This window comes from Belonocnema kinseyi, chromosome 2, assembly GCF_010883055.1.
Source record: "Belonocnema kinseyi isolate 2016_QV_RU_SX_M_011 chromosome 2, B_treatae_v1, whole genome shotgun sequence".
NCBI classification, from domain to species: domain Eukaryota; kingdom Metazoa; phylum Arthropoda; class Insecta; order Hymenoptera; family Cynipidae; genus Belonocnema; species Belonocnema kinseyi.
In genome coordinates, this window is record NC_046658.1 from 74,974,977 (window position 1) to 74,997,098 (window position 22,122).

The 22,122-nt window shown below is 27.5% G+C and overlaps 1 protein-coding gene across 4 annotated transcripts in view; it reads left to right on the forward strand.

Annotated features, from left to right (window-relative positions):
- Positions 1-22,122, forward strand: part of LOC117168471 (shootin-1) — a 46,564-nt gene that overhangs the window by 12,433 nt on the left and 12,009 nt on the right. For 2 of the 4 annotated variants that reach the window (XM_033354149.1, XM_033354150.1), the window contains exons 2-3: positions 8,902-9,432; positions 18,467-18,580. In XM_033354149.1, coding sequence (XP_033210040.1) covers positions 8,907-9,432; positions 18,467-18,580 — 640 coding nt within the window. In that variant the 5' untranslated portion in view covers positions 8,902-8,906. Of the gene's footprint in view, positions 1-5,586; positions 5,907-8,901; positions 9,433-18,466; positions 18,581-22,122 lie in introns of those variants that run through there. The other 2 variants (XM_033354147.1, XM_033354151.1) reach the window with 2 other exon arrangements.

Genomic DNA, 22,122 nt, shown 5'->3' on the forward strand with positions numbered 1-22,122 from the left:
AAAATTAAAATTCGAAAATTTTTTCTAAAGCCTCCAGGGGACTTCGTTTTCGCACGAAAAAATTTTATGTGCCCTTATTGCATCCGGACCCACAATTTTAAACTAAAATTATGAATCTTCAAGCCAAAAAATTAATTTTTAACAAAAGAAATCAAAGTTTAACCGCAAGTAGTGGAATTTTCAACGATAAAGAATAATTTTCAAGTAAAATGCTGAATATTTAAGTACAATAGTAAAATTTTCAGTTAAACATTATTTTTCAACGAAAAAATTAATTTTCAACAAAATAGTTCATTTTCTAACTATAAAAGATTAATTCTCAACGAAATGTAATAATTGATATTTGAACGAAAAGAGGTTTAAATTTTTTATTCAAGCACAGTTCAAATCAACCAACGAAGACAATTCTTCAACCAAATAGTTGTATTTATATCTAAAAAAAGATCATTTTCGACCAGAACACAAAAATGAATTTGTAACTAAAATGCTCAATTTTCAATAAACAAAAAAAGTGATTGAACAAAATAACTCACCTTTTAACCTAGTAGTTGAATTTTTAACCAAAAGGAAGAATTTTATATGTAAAAACACGAATCTTCAACAAAATGCATGGATTTTCAACCGAATACCTGTATCTTTGAAATAAAACATAACTCTGAACCAAAAATAAAATAGCCGTATTTTCTGTTAAAGAAAATGATTTTTTATAAAAAAGTTCAGCCAAAAAAAAAGGTTTTAAAAAAGTGTCAATGAATTTTCTGACAAAATAGTTGAATTTTAAACTCAATAGAATGATTTTCTTACAAAATTGTCGAATTTTGAACAAATTAATTAAATTGGAAAGCAATTAATTAAATTTGTACTAAAAAAATATATGAATTTTTAATCAGAAATAGTTGGATTTTGAACCAAAGACATGAATTTTCATCTACACTGATGAATCTTTAAGCCGATTAGATACATTTTTAGTTACAACAATAGTATGTTGCATTACAAGAGATAAAACACAACGATTGTTACAAGCGTGAAGTTTGCTGCCCGAGCGAAGCGAGGGCTGTCTGCACAAGAGTTGCGATCGTTGTGTTACATTCCTAGTAATGCATATTATTTTTCATTGCAAATCTATTGAAAATTCGAGTTGAGGTACCTGCAGACCCTACCTAGAGCTACTACCTAGAGTCTACTCTAGAGCTGAAAAAAAAGGTTTCAACCCTAGGGTTGTAAACACTGCGTTTCATCCCGCTCTACACGTACCGAAACTCGAAGACAAAATGTTTCAACCCTAGGGATGCAAACACCGTGTTTCAGCCCGCTCTACAGGTATTGAAACTCGAACTTTCAATGAGGTATTTTCACTTCAGTCAACAGCTAACTTCACTTCTTAGATTACTGAGGGGAAAACAAGGGACCAAATGTATGGGATTCAGTTCATTTTTGCCCTATTTTGCTAATATCTTCGTAAAAGCTAATTTTTTCTATATAAGTATGTTTGAAAAATACTTTTTATATTTTAATTACTATTCAATGAAATAATAAAATTATAATAATTATTATTAATTACAAAGATATTACAGAAATAAAGTCTTGTTCTATGCATTTGATCCATTGTTTTCCCTCTCACCTTTTAACAAAGTGAAGTTAGCTGATGGTTGAAGTGAAAATGCCGAATAGATTCGCTATGAAAAATTAATTTTTAACAAAAAAAAGACGAATATTAAGTTTTACAATTTTTTTTCTTTCTAAAATGATTCGTGTAAATTTTAGAATATTTGGAATTCCAGGGTGGACAAATATTCCATTTTTCAAACTTTCTAAAATTAGCCACCACAATTTGAATTGTGAAATTGTAAATATGGTTTCAAAAGCAATATAAAATTTATTGATTGTCATACAAAAATACTTTTGAACTACATTTCTAAAGTAACTACAAAAGTAATGTAACTATATTCCATAACTGTTATCGACTCAGCAGTTGTTCACCACCTACTAACCCCCCCCCCCCCCCCCCCCCCCCCCTCCCTCCCTCTCTCTATCTCGACCCACTCAGTGGGAACTAAAATAACAATGCATTGCAAACAATTGCGAGAACTCTATCCATCCAAGTAAAATTCAAGGATAGATGGTACATTCTCGAATCGTCCTTGAAACTCTGAAAAGTCTTGCAAGTATATATCTATTATATGAATAAAGAAAAAATTATAATCAAATTTGCGACACGTCAAAGGCATTCAGATTTGTGCAGTCTAGATTTATAAAATGTACAAGTGTGGGCTGTGGAATAAGAACTGATCAGATAGTATAATTCGTTGAGTACTTTTCTGAAGGCTAAACCACATAAATTGTACATTCTCCCAGTGAACGATTAAGTTTGTACTCTTACACAGAGCCGGTTCAAGCTGACCTGGTACTCATGCGAAAGACAAAGATACTTTGTGTCATAAAAATGGGATCAAAACAGATGGTATTAGTTTACTGGTCAAGATAAGACCTCTTACTAAATATTCGTTTTGGCATGAGTTTAAATCCGAAGGATTGCCTACAAAAATGAAACAATAAATAGGGTGATCAGACATTAATTTATGAGGACATTTCTTAACTTTTATCGCTGTCCTGATTTTCTGATTTTTTGTGCTATATTCTGATTTTTGTATGCCTGAAAACAAAAATTTGCGATTTTTATTGTGCTGACCTAAATTTTGTTCACAATTTCTAAAGGCGCTGTCTTATTATGACTGTTCAATTCAATTTCAAAAACTTGACACGTGTTGAATATTTACTAATATTTCAAAAGAATTTGTATAACGTATAAAATTAGGAGATGAACATAAAATTGTATTAGTTTGCTCAAAATTCAACAATTTTGTTAAAAACAAAAAATTTAATCTTTTCATTTAAAAATTCTTTATCGACTGAATAATCTTTGTTGACTAAAATCACCCTGCATTAAATCTCTTATAGAAACCGATAGAAATGAACAAAAGGATATATAGAACCATATAGAAATTTTATAAATTTTATGTGGCTCTATATGCTTCTATATATCATTTTGTCCGTTGTATACGTTTCTATAACGTATTTAATAGAGAGCACTCTTTTTCAACTGTATAATCTTCGTTGAATAAAATCACGTATTTTTGGTTTAAAAATTGATGTGTTTTTTTTTTAATAAAAATTTAACGATTCCATTTTTAGATAAAATTTCATTTTTTTAGTTAAAAATTCGTCTTTTTGGTAGAAAATTAATCTTAATGCTTGAAAATTTATCTTTTTGCTCGAACATTAGACTAATTTGGTTTGAAATTCATTTTTTTTCTTGTAGATTCATCATCATATATAGTTGAAAATTCATTTATTTGTTTAAAAATTTAACAATGCATGCATTTAGTTGAAGATTCATCTTTTGTGGTAGAATATTAATCGTATTCGTGAAAACTTTATTTCGTAGATTAACCTAGGTCGTTGAAAATCCAGTCACAATAATATAATAACCCGAGAAAACATAAGATTTGTTAAATAAATAATTTGTATACGTTTTAAATCGTTCTCATAATCAAGAATATTCTCTCTTCTAAAAATTCTTCATTAATAATTAAATCTGAATATTTATAAGTACATATAATTAAACATTTCTGTTGACTTATTTTATCCCTAAATATATTTTATGATTTGAATTGAAATTGGAAGGAATAATCTTCAATGCTTTCAAAGTAAAAATAGTTCAAGTTTGAGTCCCGAAAATATTATAAGTAATATTATATTAAATTAAAATAGACTACTTACAAATTCATAATGATAAGTTTTTAAATATTACGAAGCCTACGCCAAATTCAAACGAAATCTCTTGAAATTTTTTGAAACCTTTTAAAATAACTCAAAGTCTTAAAAATTCCTTGAAATCGTAAAAACCGTCAAAATAAGTATAAATCACTTGAAGTTTATTGGATATAAATTAAATTAAAATTATTAATTAAATTTATCTAAAACAACTTCATCCAAATAAAATAACCGCATTCAAAACGCGCGTTCATGCCCCTGATTTTTTTTGTACTAATATTAAATATATAAATGATTTAAAAACCCAAATTCACATACTTTTTAATATTGAGAGTTCTAATATTTTTTTAAATATAATCTATATTAAAATTATTTAGAATCTTTTAAAATAAAATAAATACTTTGAAATTTTTGGAAATCGTAAAAATCCATTGAAAGATGTGGAAACCATTTGACATTACATGAATATAAATTAAATTAATTTATTCTACAAACACCAGTAAAATCAAATTCCACGTGCAAAGCACGCGTTGACGTCCTTAGATTTTTATTTTCTGATATTAAAAACATAAACCACTTAAAAATCCATATTATGACATTCTTAAACAATAGGAGTTCGAAAAATGTTTTAAAAGAGTTAAATAATTTAAGAAATGATTCGTTCTAGTCAGTAAAACATGTTTGAAAAAACTCTTACTTTCATAATTTTTATATTTTCATGGATGCCAATATTGTTAATTTTAAATGGCAATATTTTAAAAATCTTTAATTAAAAATTGTTTAATTTCAAACGCCTATTAATTGAAATTGTCTAAACACTGAAAGCAGTATATTTAAAAAAAATTTTAATGTACGAACTAAAACTAAAAGACTTAACTACGGACATTTTAAAATTAAATCCGTAGGGGTAAAGCAATTTTTAATAAAAAAATATTTTAATAAAAAAATACCGTTTTATAGTCTTATTTTGGTTCTAAAGAAAAGCTTAGGTTTCCTCATTTAATAAAAAGTAAGAGAAAAAGGCTTGTTTAAATTTTGATAAACTTTGACATGATTTGAATATGATATGGATTGTATATAAAAAAATCTAGAATTGGTTTAAAACTGCGCTTAAATTGGCCAAACTGTTAAAAGCTAGTGTTTGGGTTGCTGAGTCGAAAAATGCCATTAAAATCAGTTGTAAATCTTGTAATTCTTGTTTGAATTTTGGCCTATGCGAACAATAATTGTTATAATATGACTAACATAGTCACTTTAGTCACAATAGTTATTCAAATTTACACTAAAGAATCTTCACTGTGGATAGGTAGAAAATCTTACTTTATTATAGTTAATTTAAAAAATATTTAATTTGTATAGATTCAACAAAAAAATACTTTACCTTTAAACTTTGATCTAAATCCACAATAGTTTAGTTTGAAAAAAGTCAAATTTAAAAAAGTTAAATTAATGACAATAAATAATTATGTAAGTTAAAAAAGTGTTCTCTACTCTCGGTAGCATATTCGAATTTTAAAGAAAATAATTTTAAAATATAATTAAAGAATAGGAGAAAAAAGGAAAATGTGTGCAATTTGAAAAATACGGGAAAGAATGTGCGTGCACCATGGGCTCTGTGTGATACCTGAGATTTATAATTTTTTAGAAAGTCAATTTTTATTGTTGTTTTTTAAATTTAAAATTCCCTGTTGCTAATGTACAGTCATAGTGGCCTGCGCTGAAATGCTCAAGAAACAGCACGCATTCTCGGGTATCCCTCATGGGATTGGAACGTTTAAGATAACGTGAAATTACAGCAAACCTGACAGTGACTGTCTTGAACAGTCTTACTGAGTCTTACTACGGCAACGGACGCGGTCGGAGGCTTTCGCACCACATGTAAACTCTACAAGCTTCAAAATTGTGTTGAAAGTGATTTCTACTTACTGTGAGACAAGTGCGCAAAATCTCTAAATAAATAGAAAATCCCTAGATTTAAATAATTTTCAAAATGTAATAAGATTTGTTTTTAAAAATGTGATAGATGTTTTGTAAAGTGGTGCAGATTTGAATTGGAAACTAGTTTTTCAAACGTGGGTGGTATCGAGACTAACGAGATCGAAGGATTTTGTTATTTAAGGATCACAGAGAAGGTAAACAATGCAATCATAATTCAGTGTCATAAAAACCTACGTAATTTTAAAAATAAAATTGATGTTTCAATTGAACATTATATTGTGTCTGTCTAATTTTTTGCGAGACAATCACTTAAGTCACTTTTAGTTACTTTGTTTAGTGAATTCACTTTTTAGTCACATTTTTCAGAAAAAGTTCCTTTTTTGAAGCAAAAGTCACTACTTTAATAAGTCTTTTAATTATTTTAAAAAGTATTATTTATTATTTTAATTAATAGGGCACAAGAACATAATCCAAGTATTTTTGTTTGAAAGCTAATTATTTTTGGTTGAAAAGTTTGCTATTATATTTTTAGTTTAAAAATCATTTTTTTTTCGGTAAATATTTTATTATTTGATTGAAAATTCAACTATTTTGTTTAACGTTTATCTTTTTTGTGAAAATTTATTTTTTCTGGATTAAAAGTCTTTTTCTATAATATTCTACTTTTCAGCCCGGAAACTCAACCTTTTGTTAAAAATTGATCTGTTCAGAGTTAAAACTCACATTTTTTGTAAAACATCGGACTGTTGAGTTTCACAAAACAAATTTTTTTGTTTAAATTCAACTCTTTCGTTTGAAAATAAATTGTTTTTCGATAAAAATTAAATTTATTATAGTTGAAAAATAAGCCTTTCTTGGTCGAAAATTAACTTTTTTGTTGAAAATTCATCTCGTTTCTAACAGCCTTTTAAAAAGAATTTCTCTTTTTCCGCATATTTTTAAGAAACATCCCATTTTTATTCTTTTTTGCTTTAAATTGAACTGAATTAATAGGGTCCAAGAAGAGAATCCAAATATTTTGGTTTGAAAGCACGTAATTTTGCAACCTGGTGCAAATAATCACTAAAAGAAATTTCGGAAATTTTATAATTTCGTTTATAAACGTTGCAAACTTCAGTCACATTTGAAAGCTAATTATTTTTGGTTGAACTTATTTTTGATTTTTGAACTGGAAATTTTTGTATTTGGTTGAAAAATAATAATCTGTTTGGGTTAAGAATTTAACTATTTTGTTAAATATTCGTCTTTTTTGGTTAAATATGAACTATGACATTTTACGTCGAGAAGTCATCTTTCTTGGTTTGAAAATTCATGTATTTTGTTGTTGCTTCATCCTTTTTGGTAGAAAATTTAACTTATTGGTTAAAAATTCATCTATTTCATTGAAAATTCAAATTTTTTTCTTTAAAAGTGCAACCTTTCAGTTGAAAGTTAATAATCTGTTTTGTTTGAGCATTCAACTATTTTGTTGAATATTTATCTTTCGGTTAAAGATTCATTATTTTAGTTGAAAATTCCTTTCTTTGTTTCAAAATGTAACTTTTTGGTTACAATTTTTATTATATATAATTAATGATTTTAACTGAAAATTTAACTGATCCAATTTCCGTTGAAATTTTATCTTTTTTAGTCGATAATTTACCTATTTGATTGGAAATTCGTGTATTTTGTCGAAAGTTCATGTTTGTTAGTAGAAAATTAATCTTCTTCGTTGAAAATTCAACTTTTTGTTTTAAAACTCATCAATTTTGTTCAAATTGAAATATTTTTTTGAAAGGTTAGGAATTTAGAGAGTTTTACATTGAGTTCAATTTTGTACTTACACTCATTTTATTTGAAAGAGTTTATTTCCCGCACTATTGCCTTATTTTCCTGAAAAATCACCTTATGCAACTATGTTTTGAGGGCATTTTAGGATGTCAAGTCTGTAATATTAAAATTTAAATTATTTACACTCGTTTTTTAGTTCCTAATTTAAAGTACCGAAATATAAATATAGCTGTTTATGATTTATTCAGCTTATAATCAAATAAATCACAATTTTTTGAACAATATTTGTAAAATTTATTCTAGTAATTGTGACCTTGATTTTCACCCCCGAATGTACTTTTAGTCACTTCTTAGCTTAAACGAGTCGCTTTGCACTTGTTTTCAAGTACATGCATTATTCCGTGGCAACCCTATTTTTTGTATTTGCAATCAAATCCAGTTATAAAAAAAGTTGATTTCAATTGAAAAATGAATGATCAAAGATTATAATTGACATTGAAATAGAGATTTCTAAATATCTTGACTTCAAATTGTAAGAAATTGAAAAAATTTGTAGGTTTGGAAAATTTTGAGACATTTTGGGGTTCATTATTTGTTTCTACAAATTGGTAGACTTTTTGAGAACATATGGTGTCAAGATTATTCAACGTTTTGACAGAGTAGCTATTTCGAACACAGTCTAGCTAGGGGGGCGCGCCTGATAAATTTATTTTTAGAGGGTTCACCAAGTTATTAACCCTTCGAGGCAAGTGCGCTTGGGTGGAAATGTTTGTATTTCTCAACCCCCTATTCATTACAGGACTATTTTCAAAGTTGTACCCAATTTATCAGCAATATAACATCCTTACATTCACGAGTTTTCAACGACAAAGGATCGGCATTTCATTCAAAAGATTTTATAGGTTTTAGGAGCTCAAAAACATTAAATAAATAAAGAGTACATTTTAAATATCTCTACGAAAATTCATTAATTAACTTTGCATCGATACAATAAAAATGCGTTATTCACATCAATCAATTTTGAAGTCTTTTCAAAACTTTTGCGGCAACTAAAATAAGACTATAAAATCTGTGCTAAAATATATGAGCCTGCACGTCCCTTAGTCATTAATTGACGTGTAAAATATTTGCTTTAGATTATGGTTCTTCGACCTCGGGAAGTAATCGATAAAAGTTACTCTCGTCTGTTCAAGCAGAATCTCTGCCGAATTTTGTTGCTATAGTGAGATAAAATTTCCACAAACTGAAATACAAAAAAGCTTATTCAAAGCTTTAAAAATAAATGAATGGGTTAATTTTATATTCGTGTTTAAGATAGTTAGGAAATTTCAAAGATATTAAGTTCTAACTAAATTTTACAGTCCATACATTTTTTTCTGGCTTGTAAACATTAAAATGTTTGAAATGGAATGTTTTCAGATACGATGAACAAAGCTGAGCTGAACATCGTCCTGCGGGCGGAATCCCCAAAAAGTTCCACGACAATGAATCACTCTCACATTCCGGTTCCAAAAATCTCAAGCACGATGAAGCTGCATGATAGATTGCCTCCTCGAAGAGGCTCTATAGAAAAAACGGCTGGAAAGACCATATCGGTTGCAGCCCAAAGAGCAGCTTTTGAAAAACTAGATGCATTAGCAGCTGGTCAGAAAAATCGGAACAATATCAATCTTTCGAATGTTGAATTGAAGAGTCCCGAGAGAAGATTGTCTCCTGCGAGAAAAGTGGAATATACATCAAGATTGAATAGTCCACTCAGTCCAAAAGTAAATAGTCCTCTCAGTCCAAAAGTAAATAGCCCGCTCAGTCCGAAATTAAACAGTTCAAGATTAAATGGCCCAAATAGTCCCAACTTGAACAGAAGCAACAGTTTTATGGAAAGCAAGTGGAAAAGTAAATACGAGGACTCGGAAAAGCGGCGGAAACTTTTGCTTCAAAGAAGCGAATCTGGTAAATGTTTTCAATATGGAAATGAATTTTATTGGTCAGAAAAAAGTCAGGGATTTTGATAAAATTTGCAAAAGTTTGTAATTTCGGTAAGAAGCTTTTTAATTAACTGTCAAAAATAAAGAGGCTCGTACATAGCCATTTTTAGTCACTTTTCAAGATTATATCACTATAATCATTTTTTTAAATGAAAGGATCATTTTAGTCATTTTTCTTTCAAAATAAATTAACCCCTGAATTCATTATTGAATTCAGGTCTGCACCTATTCCTGAATTTTCGTAAATTCTTTTGAAATATCTACTGGTATTTCACAAAATTCAAGGGATGTCTAAAGATTTTAAAGGATTTGATATGTGTCAGGATAGTTTAAAATATTCGAAGGAATTTTGATTAGATTTCAATAATTTGAAGGTATTTCAAAGTATTTCAAAAATTTTAGAGTATTTTCAAATGCATTCAAGGACCGAATCTTTTTCAAATCAAACAGTGCCCTACACTAGAAATCGCAGAACCTCTCGATGGCGAAATATGTTGTTTTTTAGAGGAAATTAGGCGATAGGTAATTTTTCTGATTTGAAAACAGAATTTTTTCTAAAAAGTTATGTGTATTTGAATTTTTGTGCTTTGTTTTGCAAAAAAACCGAATTTTTTTCTTTAACCCTCTATAACTTTCGGTCTCATTGACATATTTTTGTCGCATTCCATTTCATTTTAATAGCGTTTATTGTTTTCCTTCAAAATCCGCCGGAAAATTGAAAAGCTTTAAAATTAACAAAATGACTGCGGTTTTTCTGAAAAAATTAAAAATCGATTTTCTAAAGAAATACACCTTTAAATTTTTGGTCAATTTTTGTTTGAATTTATACTTTGATAATAAAGATACCTTGTAAGTTTAATGCTGGCTAAATAACTTTTGTAGCCAGGAGAATTCTTTTTTGTTACAAATGAATTTTCTGCTTTTTCTTCAAAACAATGATACCGAAAAATGTTAGGATAAAAGTTTTCACGTCTAAAAAAGTTCTAGAAACAATGTCGCTTGTTCTTTTGCGATATTTTTCATAGTTCACGAACAAATTTTTTAAAAATACATTTTTAGAGGAAAAAGTTCATCCGGCCAAATGTTTAGAAAAATAAAAAAAAGTTGGAGTTTTCCCGAAATTATACTTTTTTCAAGTTTTCAAATAAAAAAAAAACGATAAAAAAGATTGTCTTAAAAACCGTACCTTTTTTATTTTTCAAAATATATTTTTAAGCTTTTACTCACAAAAGAAAGGCATCTTAGCAGTATCATGCGATCTAAACCATTTTTGAGGCCCGAGAATTTTTTCCCCTAAAAATGTACTTTTGAAATTTTTTCGTAAACTATGAAAAATATCGTGAAAGAACAAGAGAAATTTTTCGTATTACTTTTTTAGACGTGCAAAAAAAATTGACAACAAATTTAAAGGTGGGTTTTTTTGAGAAAATAGATTTTTAATTCTTTTAGAAAAACCTCTGCCATTTTGTTAATTTTAAACCTTTTTTCAAATTTCCGGCGGATTTTGAAGAAAAATGAGAAACGATATTAGAATCAAATGAACGCGACAAAAATATGTCAGTGATATCGTAAGTTATAGAGGTTTAAAGAAAAAAATTAGGGTTTTTTGAAAAAAGAAGCACAAAATTTGAATAAGCACATCATTTTAGAAAAAATTTTGTTTGCAAATCGAAAAAAAAAACGTATCGCCTAATTTCCTCTAAAAACAAAATATTTTGCCCTCGATAGGTTCTACGATTTCAAGTGTAGGGCCCTGTCTGATTTGAAATGGATTCGGTCCAAGAAATTGTCAAGAATTTAGAAAAGTTTCAAGGGATTTTAAACGATTCCAATAAATTTTGAAAAAAAAATTAAAGAATTTGAAATATTTTAAGGTATTTGAAAAATTCCAAGGTATTTTCAAGTGATTTGAAACATTTCAAGAGATTTCTATGGATTTTAATGTTTTAAGCGATTTAAACCAATTTTTAGGAGGTTTTAGAGAATCTCTTGGTATTTTGGTAGATATGGAATGATTTTATAAGATCTATAAGATTTTTGAATATTTTTAAAGACTACCAGGGATATTACCAGATTTCCCAGGATATCAATGATTTCAAGGGATTTTAAAAGCTGTGAATGTATCTTGATAAATTTTCCAAAATTTCGGACAATATCATGATATTTTTAAAGAATTTTAAAGATTTTAGTATAGTTTTTAAAGTTCCAAGGAATTTTCAAGAGCTTTAAAAAGTTTCAAGGAATTTAAAATGATTATAAATATATCGTTTTTAATTTAAAGGAATTTCAAAAGATTTGAAGTATTATAAAATATTTTTAAAGGTTTCAAGGGGTTTTTAGGGATTTCAGGGAATTTCCATGGTTTTAAGGGATTTCAAAATTTCTCAAGGTAATTTAATTAATTTTCCTGGATTTTACGGAATTTATTCATAAGACTAGAGAAATTGCGTAGGATTTCTAAACTTTTCAAATATTTCAGAGGTGTTTCTAAATATTCAATTAAAAAAAGAAAGATTTTTTAATATTTTAGAAAATTCGAACGAATTTTCAATTTATTCAAATAGTTTGAAGGGATTTCAAATAAGTTTAAAGATTATAGAATATTTTTCAAAATGCCAAGGGATTTTATAAGATTTCGGGTGATTTCAATCTTCAAAAAATTTCAAGGTATTTTAATCAATGCTCCAGGATTTCAGGAAATATCAAATATAATTATATCAAAATGTGAAGGATTTCGAAGGTTTAAAAAGATTTGAGATTTATAAATATTTTTTACAATTTATGTGAATAGCTTTGGAATTCACTCTGAGTTTTTTTTTAATTTATCTCGAATTCTTTTAAATTCCTAGCAATTCTCTAGAAATTTTTAATTGACTTGAATTCTTTTAAATTCACATAATTCTACTCAGTTCAATGGATTAAAAAAAATTGGTTTGATTCATCTTGAATGCATTTAAACTTAGATTAAATTCTTAGATGTTTCATTAAATTTTTTGGAATTCCTTTGTACTTTTCTAAACTTTTTTCAAACTTACTGAATTCAATGAACCTTTTCATATATTTGCATTGTTTTAAATTCACTTGTTTTCTTCTTCTTATTTAACCTGCATTTTCATGAATATCATCGAATTTTTCTCACTTCCCTTAATTGTTTTTAAATTCCCTTGAGTTTGACTAAAATCAGTGAATTCGAAAAATCATTCGAATTCTTTTAAATTCAACAAAACATTACTGTCATTTTTAGTCTCGTTTTGGAGATTAGATTAGAATCTTGGTATTATAATTCTAATGGGCAGGAAAAGTTAAAAATTGGTCCGGGAAAAGTCAGGGATAATTCAGGGAATTGTGAAAATGAAATTTTGCGGCCACCCTGATTATTTGTTAATAGTAAATCTGGATTATACTATCGCTGTATTAAAAAGTAAAAAATGTTTAGCTCAACATGTGGATTCTGCCATAATAAGTCTTTCTCCAGACGGTCGGGAATTCAGAATGTAAAGTGTTAACTGGCTATTATGACCTCCATACGCGTAAGTCGCATTAGTAATGCAAAGGGCACAGTTCAGAATTATAGTTCATGGTTACAAAGCTGCTGCAGGCGCCTTGGCCATTACAATGATTCATTCTCATATGCAAATTGAAGTACCAATGTCGCATGCTTATGTTAGCCACAGTTCATACGTGGTCAACTTACAGATATGTGATAATGAAAATGTATTTCCTTATATAAGTTTTTTAATCAACAATAACCAGCTGACCAATCACAGATTTGCCAATTACTGTATGACGAATCATTGAATCAAGCAGATTCTTGTTCCAAGTAGGATCTGAATCGTGCTCGGTTGACAGCTTTTATCCACACAAAAACAGAGTGGCTGCTGGACGGGGAAACTGGGAAATGACCGAGAATTTTATGAGACCGGAGAAAACAGGGAAATGTCAGAAATATTACAAAATTAAAAAAAAATCTGTCTAACTTTCGTTTCAACCGTTTTTTAAATAATCAGTTCAATTTTTATCTTTTTAATTTATATGATATCGTGTGGTTTAAAATGCGTAATTGGGAAAGCTTTTACTTTAAAACTTTTCCATTCTATATTTTAATTCCTAAGTGTACAATTTAATTAAAATGTTTTTAAAATGCAGTTTTAAAGACGTGAACAATTTAAAACTAGAAGCGTTTGAAATCGAAGATTCTGGATAAAAATCATTTTTAGTTAATCAACTGTGAATGTAAATTAATGATTTTAAAAATTGAACTGTACTTTAAGATTTCAAAAGTGAATGATAATTGATTTTACAAAACGATTCGGAATCAGATAACAATTTTATAATTTACAGATTTTAACGTAAAAATTTAAACTGTTTTAATTGAAAAGTCTTATTGAAACAATTACTCCAAATTTATAAATATCCGACTGTTCATTTCAAATCAGTAATTGTAAGTTAAATATTTAAAACTAAACAAAAAAAAACTAAAATTTAAACGTTACAGTTTTAATTGTTCTATTTAGAAATTTTTTATTTTTCGTTCAGATTGTTCAATTTTTATCTATAAATACCGATGGAACGCCTATTATTTTTTAAACAATTGACTAAGTTGAAGAGATATATAGAAGTTGTGAAATAATTCGAAATTAATTTAAAATGGAAAATGATTTCAAATAATTTAAAAGAAGCATCTTCGTGTACCGATAAAATCCGGCTATTAGTACCAAAATTTCGTTGTAAATAGCCCACGGCCTAATTTAAAAAAACTATAGATTTTGCCAGATATCGAACAAGAACTTTCTAAGCTTTTTAAGGATTTTGAAAGGCTTCAGAAGAATAAAACACATTTCCTAGGAAAATTGAAAAATGATTTTTTTTCTTGAAAAAATAAATTTTAAGAGAATATTTAAAAAGATTTACAAAATTAACAAAAATGGTTGTGGACGATTTGAAGAAAATTTCTTTAATTTGGCATTATTTAAAAAAAAATGTAGGAAAAATTAGAATTACTTTAAAAGATATTTAGAAGCTCTGAAAAAATGTGAAAAATAATTGAAAATTTGAAGAAAAAAAAATGTAAAACAACATGTAGATGTTTCAAGATTTTGACATTCAATTTTTAAGCATTTAAAGGATTTTTAAACTATTTGAAATAAAAATAATTTAGCTTTAAATTCAAGAAGTGTTCTCAGTTTATAAAGAAATTTAATCGTTTAATTTTTCCAGTTAAAGTTTGCGTAAAATGATATAATTTTGAAAAAATTTTATTCGTTGATTGATTCTTCAATTTAGAGCATTGCAAATTTTAACGTGGACTTATATTTTTGGAACTGAATCTAAATCTCTGAATTCTAAAATTGATAAAAGTTAAAAAAAAAAATAATTTGGCCGTTTAACTGCATTTATTTAAAAAATTTTGAGTTAAAAAATGTTAGTAGCTTCCATTTTTAACGTGTACATTATTGAGAATTTCAATACCAAATTCTGTATTAAAACAACTTATAAACTTTAATTTAAAAAGTTTAAAATTCAAGAGTTCCACTTTGAGTGCTTTCATTTGCAGCTCAGTTTTTATGACTTTAAAAGGAAAATTTTTTAAACTTTATTGTTCGATTTTTTAAATATCATTGACCGTGAAAAATGTTTGCGAACCGGTTAATGACCGAGAATTTTTTTCTTTTGTTAAAAATGCGACCATGAAGAATTATCTTTAGCTCCGTCATTTCAAATTTTGTACCTTTTGACTTCAAATTTGAAATAAGTGACCCAAAAAATCCCCCTTTAACAATTTTCAGATACACATATAAAAAATGTAACAATTTCGTTTGTCATACTAGATCCGCCACTTTGAATCTGTAACTTTTGATGTCAGACAAAAAATAGTGTATGGTGAACGGCAGTTAATCCAAAGGGCTTTCTTATTGTCTTGATCGTTTTATCAAATAACATTTCAACTGAAATCATTTTTATCGCTTTTTTAAATTAAATAAATTTTATCGAATTTTTTGCCTATATTAAACAGGGAAAACAATTGTTTAGAGAAATTTTAATATTCGACCGTATCCGTTTCAAATCAGGCAAGTTCTACACTTCAAATCGTGAACTTATTTTTCCTACTTGAGAAGAAATAATTTATTTAGAGATATTTAGATTATTTATATTTTGACGTTTGTTAAAAAAGAACGATTTTTTTAAAGATCCTCAGTTTTTAAATTAGATTTTTTATATGAATTTCCTTCCAGATTCTAGTGAGGTTTAAGGTCTTCTTTCCAGAACGACTGCAAAACTTAATTTTCAAAATTCCCTGAATTTGCCTAGACTCACTGTTTAGAAAAAAAATGTTTCATTATGCATTACAGGTTTATGCGGTCCCTATATTTTAAAATTTGCCAAAAAATTTAAGAACAGCTCTTGCAACAAGACAAGTTGAAAAAAATAAAATAAACGAGAAACAATGTAATTAATCGTGTTTTTTGCAGAATTATGCTCAACAGAAACTGCAAATTTAAATATCTGAATTAGGTCCAAAACTATCGGAGAATATTTGGGCAAATAAAATATATTTTTGCAACCGTGAATCTGAAATGTAATAATGAATACATCATAAGCACCAAATGCATTTCAAATCAGACAGATAGAGGTACACTTCAAGTCGAGGAAACTCAATTTAAATAATAATTCTCGTGGTCACAAAAATGTTTTGGCCCTTTTAAAACTAAAAAAATGTGTTCTTTAAATAATCACAGTTTTTTAAAACATATTGAATAAAATACAAAAAATAGTCTTTTTTCTTTAAATCAACTTTCTTTATCTTTATTTTTTACATTCTCATCATTTATGATTGAGAAAGTATTAGAATTGTTGGAGATTTGACATCACAGTTTTTCAACGGATCTCCATGTTTCGAGACCCCCTGAATCCGAAAACCAAGTTTTTACGATGGCGTCTGTCTGTCCGTCCATCCGGCCGTCCGCCAATCCGTAAACACGATAACTCTAGAAAAAATGAACGAATCAAATCGGTCTGTGGCACACTTTTTTTAGGTCCTAAAAGAAAGGACGTCGTAAACCAGCCATTTTTGATAAAAATTCAAAAAGTTAGCGCGTATTGAAAATTTTCAAGACAACTTTTTTCTGAATTTGAAGATTCTATGTACGGATATTTATAGTATTGAACAGGACAAATAATTTATCCCTTTTTTGATAAAAAGAAAATTCTCATTTTTTGATTTTCTTGAAAAATCCAAAATTCAAATTTTGATTGCACAAAAAATAATGAAAAATCAAAAATTCCATTTTGTGGTCAAACTATATAGGTGACGAAAAAAGATAAATTATCAAAAATTGTTATCCAAAAAAAGATCTATAATTTCGTTAAGAATCAGTTACGAGAAATTCCAGCGTGCAGCGCGAGTGTCACGATGAGAATGTGTACCTCAACGCCTACAGAGATGTGAGAAACTTAATCTTTGACTATACTTAATTAAGTAGACAATTCAGAATATGAAGAGGCATAAAAATACTGCCATCTAAAAGAGATCTTTTTCATAAAGTTTAATTCAAGCATTCCAAATGCAAAGAATAAATATCTGCGCGCGAAGCGCGAGATAACCCATTATCGGACGCGAAACTCAACCGCCGGGCGCCCTAGATGCGCTCAAACTTGCGAGCCGTACGCGCAGCGCGCGATGAGAATGTGCCCGCCAAGCGGGCAGAGTTTTTTTTTTAATTCGTGCTTGTATAAAAAAGTTATTTTATAAGATATATGCAGGTCAAATCATGTTTGTTATCACGATAATTTTTATTTTTTATATTATAAAAAAGTAAGTGGTATGTTTTTTTAGAACTTTTTTAAATTAGCAAACTTGCATAAAACTCGCACAATGTCTTCTTTATAGAAGTTCAAATTTACCAAATAGTAAACAAAAGCAAGTGAGGATTTGGCGAAATTAGGTTCTTTATATTTAAAAAAGAAACGACGGTTTTTTGTTAATTTTGAATACTTTTAAAATGTTCAAACGGATTTCAAAATAGCACAACGAACCTAAGTAAAATCTGGCAAAAATTGAATAACTCAATTAAGTCAAAAGTTATTGAGGTTTACAGAATTCTAAAAAACGATATATTTTTTCGTTAAGAGATTCTACGACTTGACTACATGGATGAGCTGAAATGTAATCGGTCTAGGAAATTAGAACTTAATATCGGTATCCTTTAGTGAAATTTTTTATTTTTTTTTATTTAAAGACCTTCAAAACGAACAGAATTATAGGTTTTTAACTTAATGAAGCATTAGAAATATTTCAACTCATCCCAATTGGTGACTTTTAAATCGATTGAAAGCGTTTCTGAGTGAAAATTAAAAAATTCCTGATAAAAAAGATTCCCAAATAAAAAAATTCGTGATTGTTTCCGGATTTTTAGGGGGTCTCAATAAATTTCTGGTTTCCAGATCCAATGGCCACCCTACGATCCCAAATCCTAAATTTATTAAATTCAACTATTTGAACGTGCAAAAAATTTTTTAAGTTGAAAAAGTCCTCAGGTGAAAGAAATTTTTCAAACACTATTAAATTTTATCTAAGCCTGAGTTTTTCTATAAGAAAAGGAATAAATAAAATGCCAAGGTGGTCCTTTCTGAAAAACGGTATCAATGTAAAAGAATAAATTTTAGTATGCTTGACACTCATCTCATGATTGTAACCACAGAAATGTATCTACTGCATTTTTAAAAACCAGTTACGCCCTTCTGGCATCAATCCAAGTGTATAACATTATGCAAATGAGATGAGTCACTACCTTCAAGAATCAAGAGTCGAGTTTACTGAAATTTAAATTATTTTTTGTACATATTTTTATACAATTTCATACATTGTCTGTTAAATGAAATTATTATTTAAATTATTCGTTAATCAAATACTCAATTAATATATTCAAGATACAATTTTTTGAATACATAGTTCGTAAACTTTCTTTCCTCTTTTGAAATTGTTGTTTAATATGTTTCAGTAAATAAAGAAAATGCTGAGCTGGAAAAGAAGTTTCAACAATTGCAGAGACAGAATAGCAATTTTCAAACACAAATGCAAGATAAGGAACAAGAACTCCAAAAATTACGTACAGGTGAGATTTTATATTTTAAGCATTTGTAATAGTGCATTTAGTATATATGACAAATTTAAGGGAAAAGTTAATATAAGCAGTACGATAGCTTGAATAAATTAAAAGTAAAAAAACTCTCCAAACTTCGTTTTCATGATTTTGAAAATAAAAGTAATGTTAGAAAAAAGTTTAATTGAACAAAACTTGACGCTTCAGTATAAAGAATCTTTTCCTTTTTATCACAAATTTTATAACATCCATCTAAGAAAGAACAGCTGGAATTCCTGGCATATATAATATTGTCTCTTGCATCCGGAGTGTAATTCCAAAGCGTGACTAATACTAACATCTTGTAGAAATGTTGAAAATGACAAAGTGCTCAAATCGAAAAGGGTAGATAATACTTTAATTCTTTAACCTTTTAAATTTGAAATCTAAAATGTTCAATTATTATTATTTGTATTGTTTCCGGAAACTTATAAAAACTTTTGGCATTGAAATTAATTTTAAATATTTCTAAAATGATGATTTTATTCACATTCGGAAATTTCTAAGCTTTTTGAAAATTTATTTGTGTACGTAGTTTCCAACCACGAAATACCCTGATAATATTAAATACAACTAAATATTTTAGGAAACAGAACCTAATTTTAAGAATTTTAAGTTCTGTTATAAATATAATTTCAAATTGCTTTTTCGTTTTAGAAAATATAAGTAGTTTTATTGAAAAAAATGTGAAAATGTAGCTTCATATTCTTCGAGATGCAAAATAATTACAAATTGAGACTTTACATAATTCCTGTATACTAGCTATACGCTTAGTTTTTGATGATTATTTTTTTATAAAAAAAGATGCAAATCAAAATATTTTTATGGTTAAAATATAAAGTTGAAAATTCAACTATTTTCGTGGATTGCTCTAGCTTTGGTTATAAATCAACTTTTTTTTTGGTGAAAATGAACATTTTTGTTGAAATTTTATATTTTTGAGTGGAAAATTCGACTGTTTTTTTAAATATTCGTAATTTTGGCTTGAAAATTTAACGGTTTGGTTAAAACGTTTTTTATTTTTTGATTCCAAAGTTTTGTTCAAAATTTCTGTTTCCTTGCATGAAAATGCAAGTCTTTTTTATTAAAAATTTAAATCGTTTTATGGCTCAAATATAAGTTATTACATTTCTGGTTGAGAATTCATGTTTCATAGTTGAAAATTCAACTGTTTGATTGAAATTTTCTTCTTAACTATTTTCAAAAACCTATGAGATTATAACGTCAAAATTCGTGGACGATTTACTCGGAATTCGTTCACCTTTTTAGACCAAAACTTTTTACTTCTCGTTCAGGAACACAATATCTCGAGAGTAATTGTTTATTTTTTATTTAAACATTAGAGCCTTTAGAGCTTTATGACATGTGACGTCTCTATAAAGATTGCCTTACTTTATAACTGAAGAGTTGATTCATTTTTCGAGTTTAGTTTCTTGATTTTATCGGTAGCGTTTTCTTCGCAGTCTCGATGTCTTTCAAATCTACATAATTGACAAAAAAATGGTTAGGAAATAGTATTTAAAATTGGGATTATGAAGCAGAATCTCTTTCAGATCGTTTTGTTTTCTTTTGTCTCTAATTTCTGCTTACGATTCTTAAAAAATTAATCAAAACCTTGTAAAAAAAGGGGGGAAATTTTTTATTTTAGGTGTTTTAGGAGATTTGGCAAATTTAAGGGAGAGAAAAGGGGAAAGTGAAAAAAAGTAATCCTTGTAATTTATTCTTGAATATTCAAATGATTTCTAAAATTGGTTCACTTGATCTTTTTAAACTCTGGCGAAAAATAAATATTTTACATTTGCCGTTGTGAATATTTCCAGGCATATGCGTATGAGAAAATAACCTTTATGGAAAATAGCACTAGGTTTTTCCGTTGAACAGCGGAAATATAAATCTGAAATATATACGAAGTAAGGAAGCGTTTACATATAAATATAAATTTTATAAGACTCTTGCGAAAATTAAACAAGATTTTTGAATATTTAAGTTGTGTCAAAAGAGAATCTAGAAGATTAACAAATAATTATTTTATAGAATTTTAGAAATTATTGGGAATAATTTGGAAATTCTTCCAAGTTTTAAAATATTTTGAATCTATTCAAAACGTATTAAATTCCTACAAATGATTTCACCTGACTCGAATTTTTCTTAAAATTTGGAAATATCATTCAAAATGTAAAATACGTGGATTCAAAAGCTTCCAAATTTTCCTATGGATTTTAAGAAAAGTTGTTTATTCACTTGAAAACTTTCAAAATTCTTTTAAGGTTTTTAATTTTTTGGTTTGAAATCTTTTTTAAAAATCTTGTACAGTTTAACATTCTTCTTCAATTTCTTGAATTCTTCTAAATATTTCTCGAATATACTTGATTTTATTTCTTAATATTGTAATCTTACCAAATTGAAACACTTTACCTTCAAATATTCTACTCTTTTCCGAAATTTAAGTAAATCTTTTGAAATATTTAATTTTTTAAATTATTTGAAAATATCGTGAAATTTTATTATTAATTTTGCAAAATTAAAAAAATTGTCTTAAAATCTTTCAGATTCTTCTTTGTCAATTTTAGAAATCGTTCGAAGTTTTTGAATTTTTAAAAAATATTCTCTTGAAATTAATTTTTCAAAATAAAAAATAACTTTAGTTTTTTCCAGATAAGTTTTTATTATATTCGAATAATTACAAAACTTTTAAGTATCTCTTAAATTTACTTGAATTGGTTCTAAAATGATGTTTTATGGTAAAATTATGCTTTTTATTCTTTTGCACTCTTTTTCAAAATTTTAGTAAATAATTTAGTGTTTTGTAATCATTTTAATTTTTCTCTTAGAATTCATTAAGAAAAAAAATTATTAAAAATTTTTCCATGTATCTTAAAAATATTTTTTCATTCTTTTGAAGCTCTGAAAGATTAAATTTATTAAAATTTTTTTATAAATCCTAAAAAATTAAAAGAATTTTCTTAAAGTCTTCCATTTGCTTTTTCCACACATTTTGAAGTCTTCAAAACTTAAAATCATTCTTTAAAAGTTAAATCTAAACCATTACAAATTTTTCCGAAAAATCTTTTAAAAAATTTAATCTAAAAATCTGTCAATGTTATTAAAAAGCTTCTAATTTTTTTTTAGAATTTTTCAAAATAAGTTTTTCCCATAAGTGAATTTTTCTTAACTCTTTGAAAATATAAAAACAATGTTTTCGATATTTTCGAGATATTTGGTAACATCGCTTTTTTTAGGCAATTAAAAATGTTACGTACTTGAGTCAAAAATACCCTTCCACCATCAACTTAACAGATCGTAACGAAACAAGAACCCCCTCCCCCTTTTTAATGTTACGTAATATGCGAACGCTCCTTAAGATATTGAGCAGGTCTAAGAAAAATTTTTGTTACTAAATTATTATCAATTGTAATTTCTTTAAAATCTGAAACTTACAAACAAATGATTGAGAGACTGTCAAAAAACAAAAAGACATACATATTGCAATGAGGAAATAAATAACCAAAGATGTG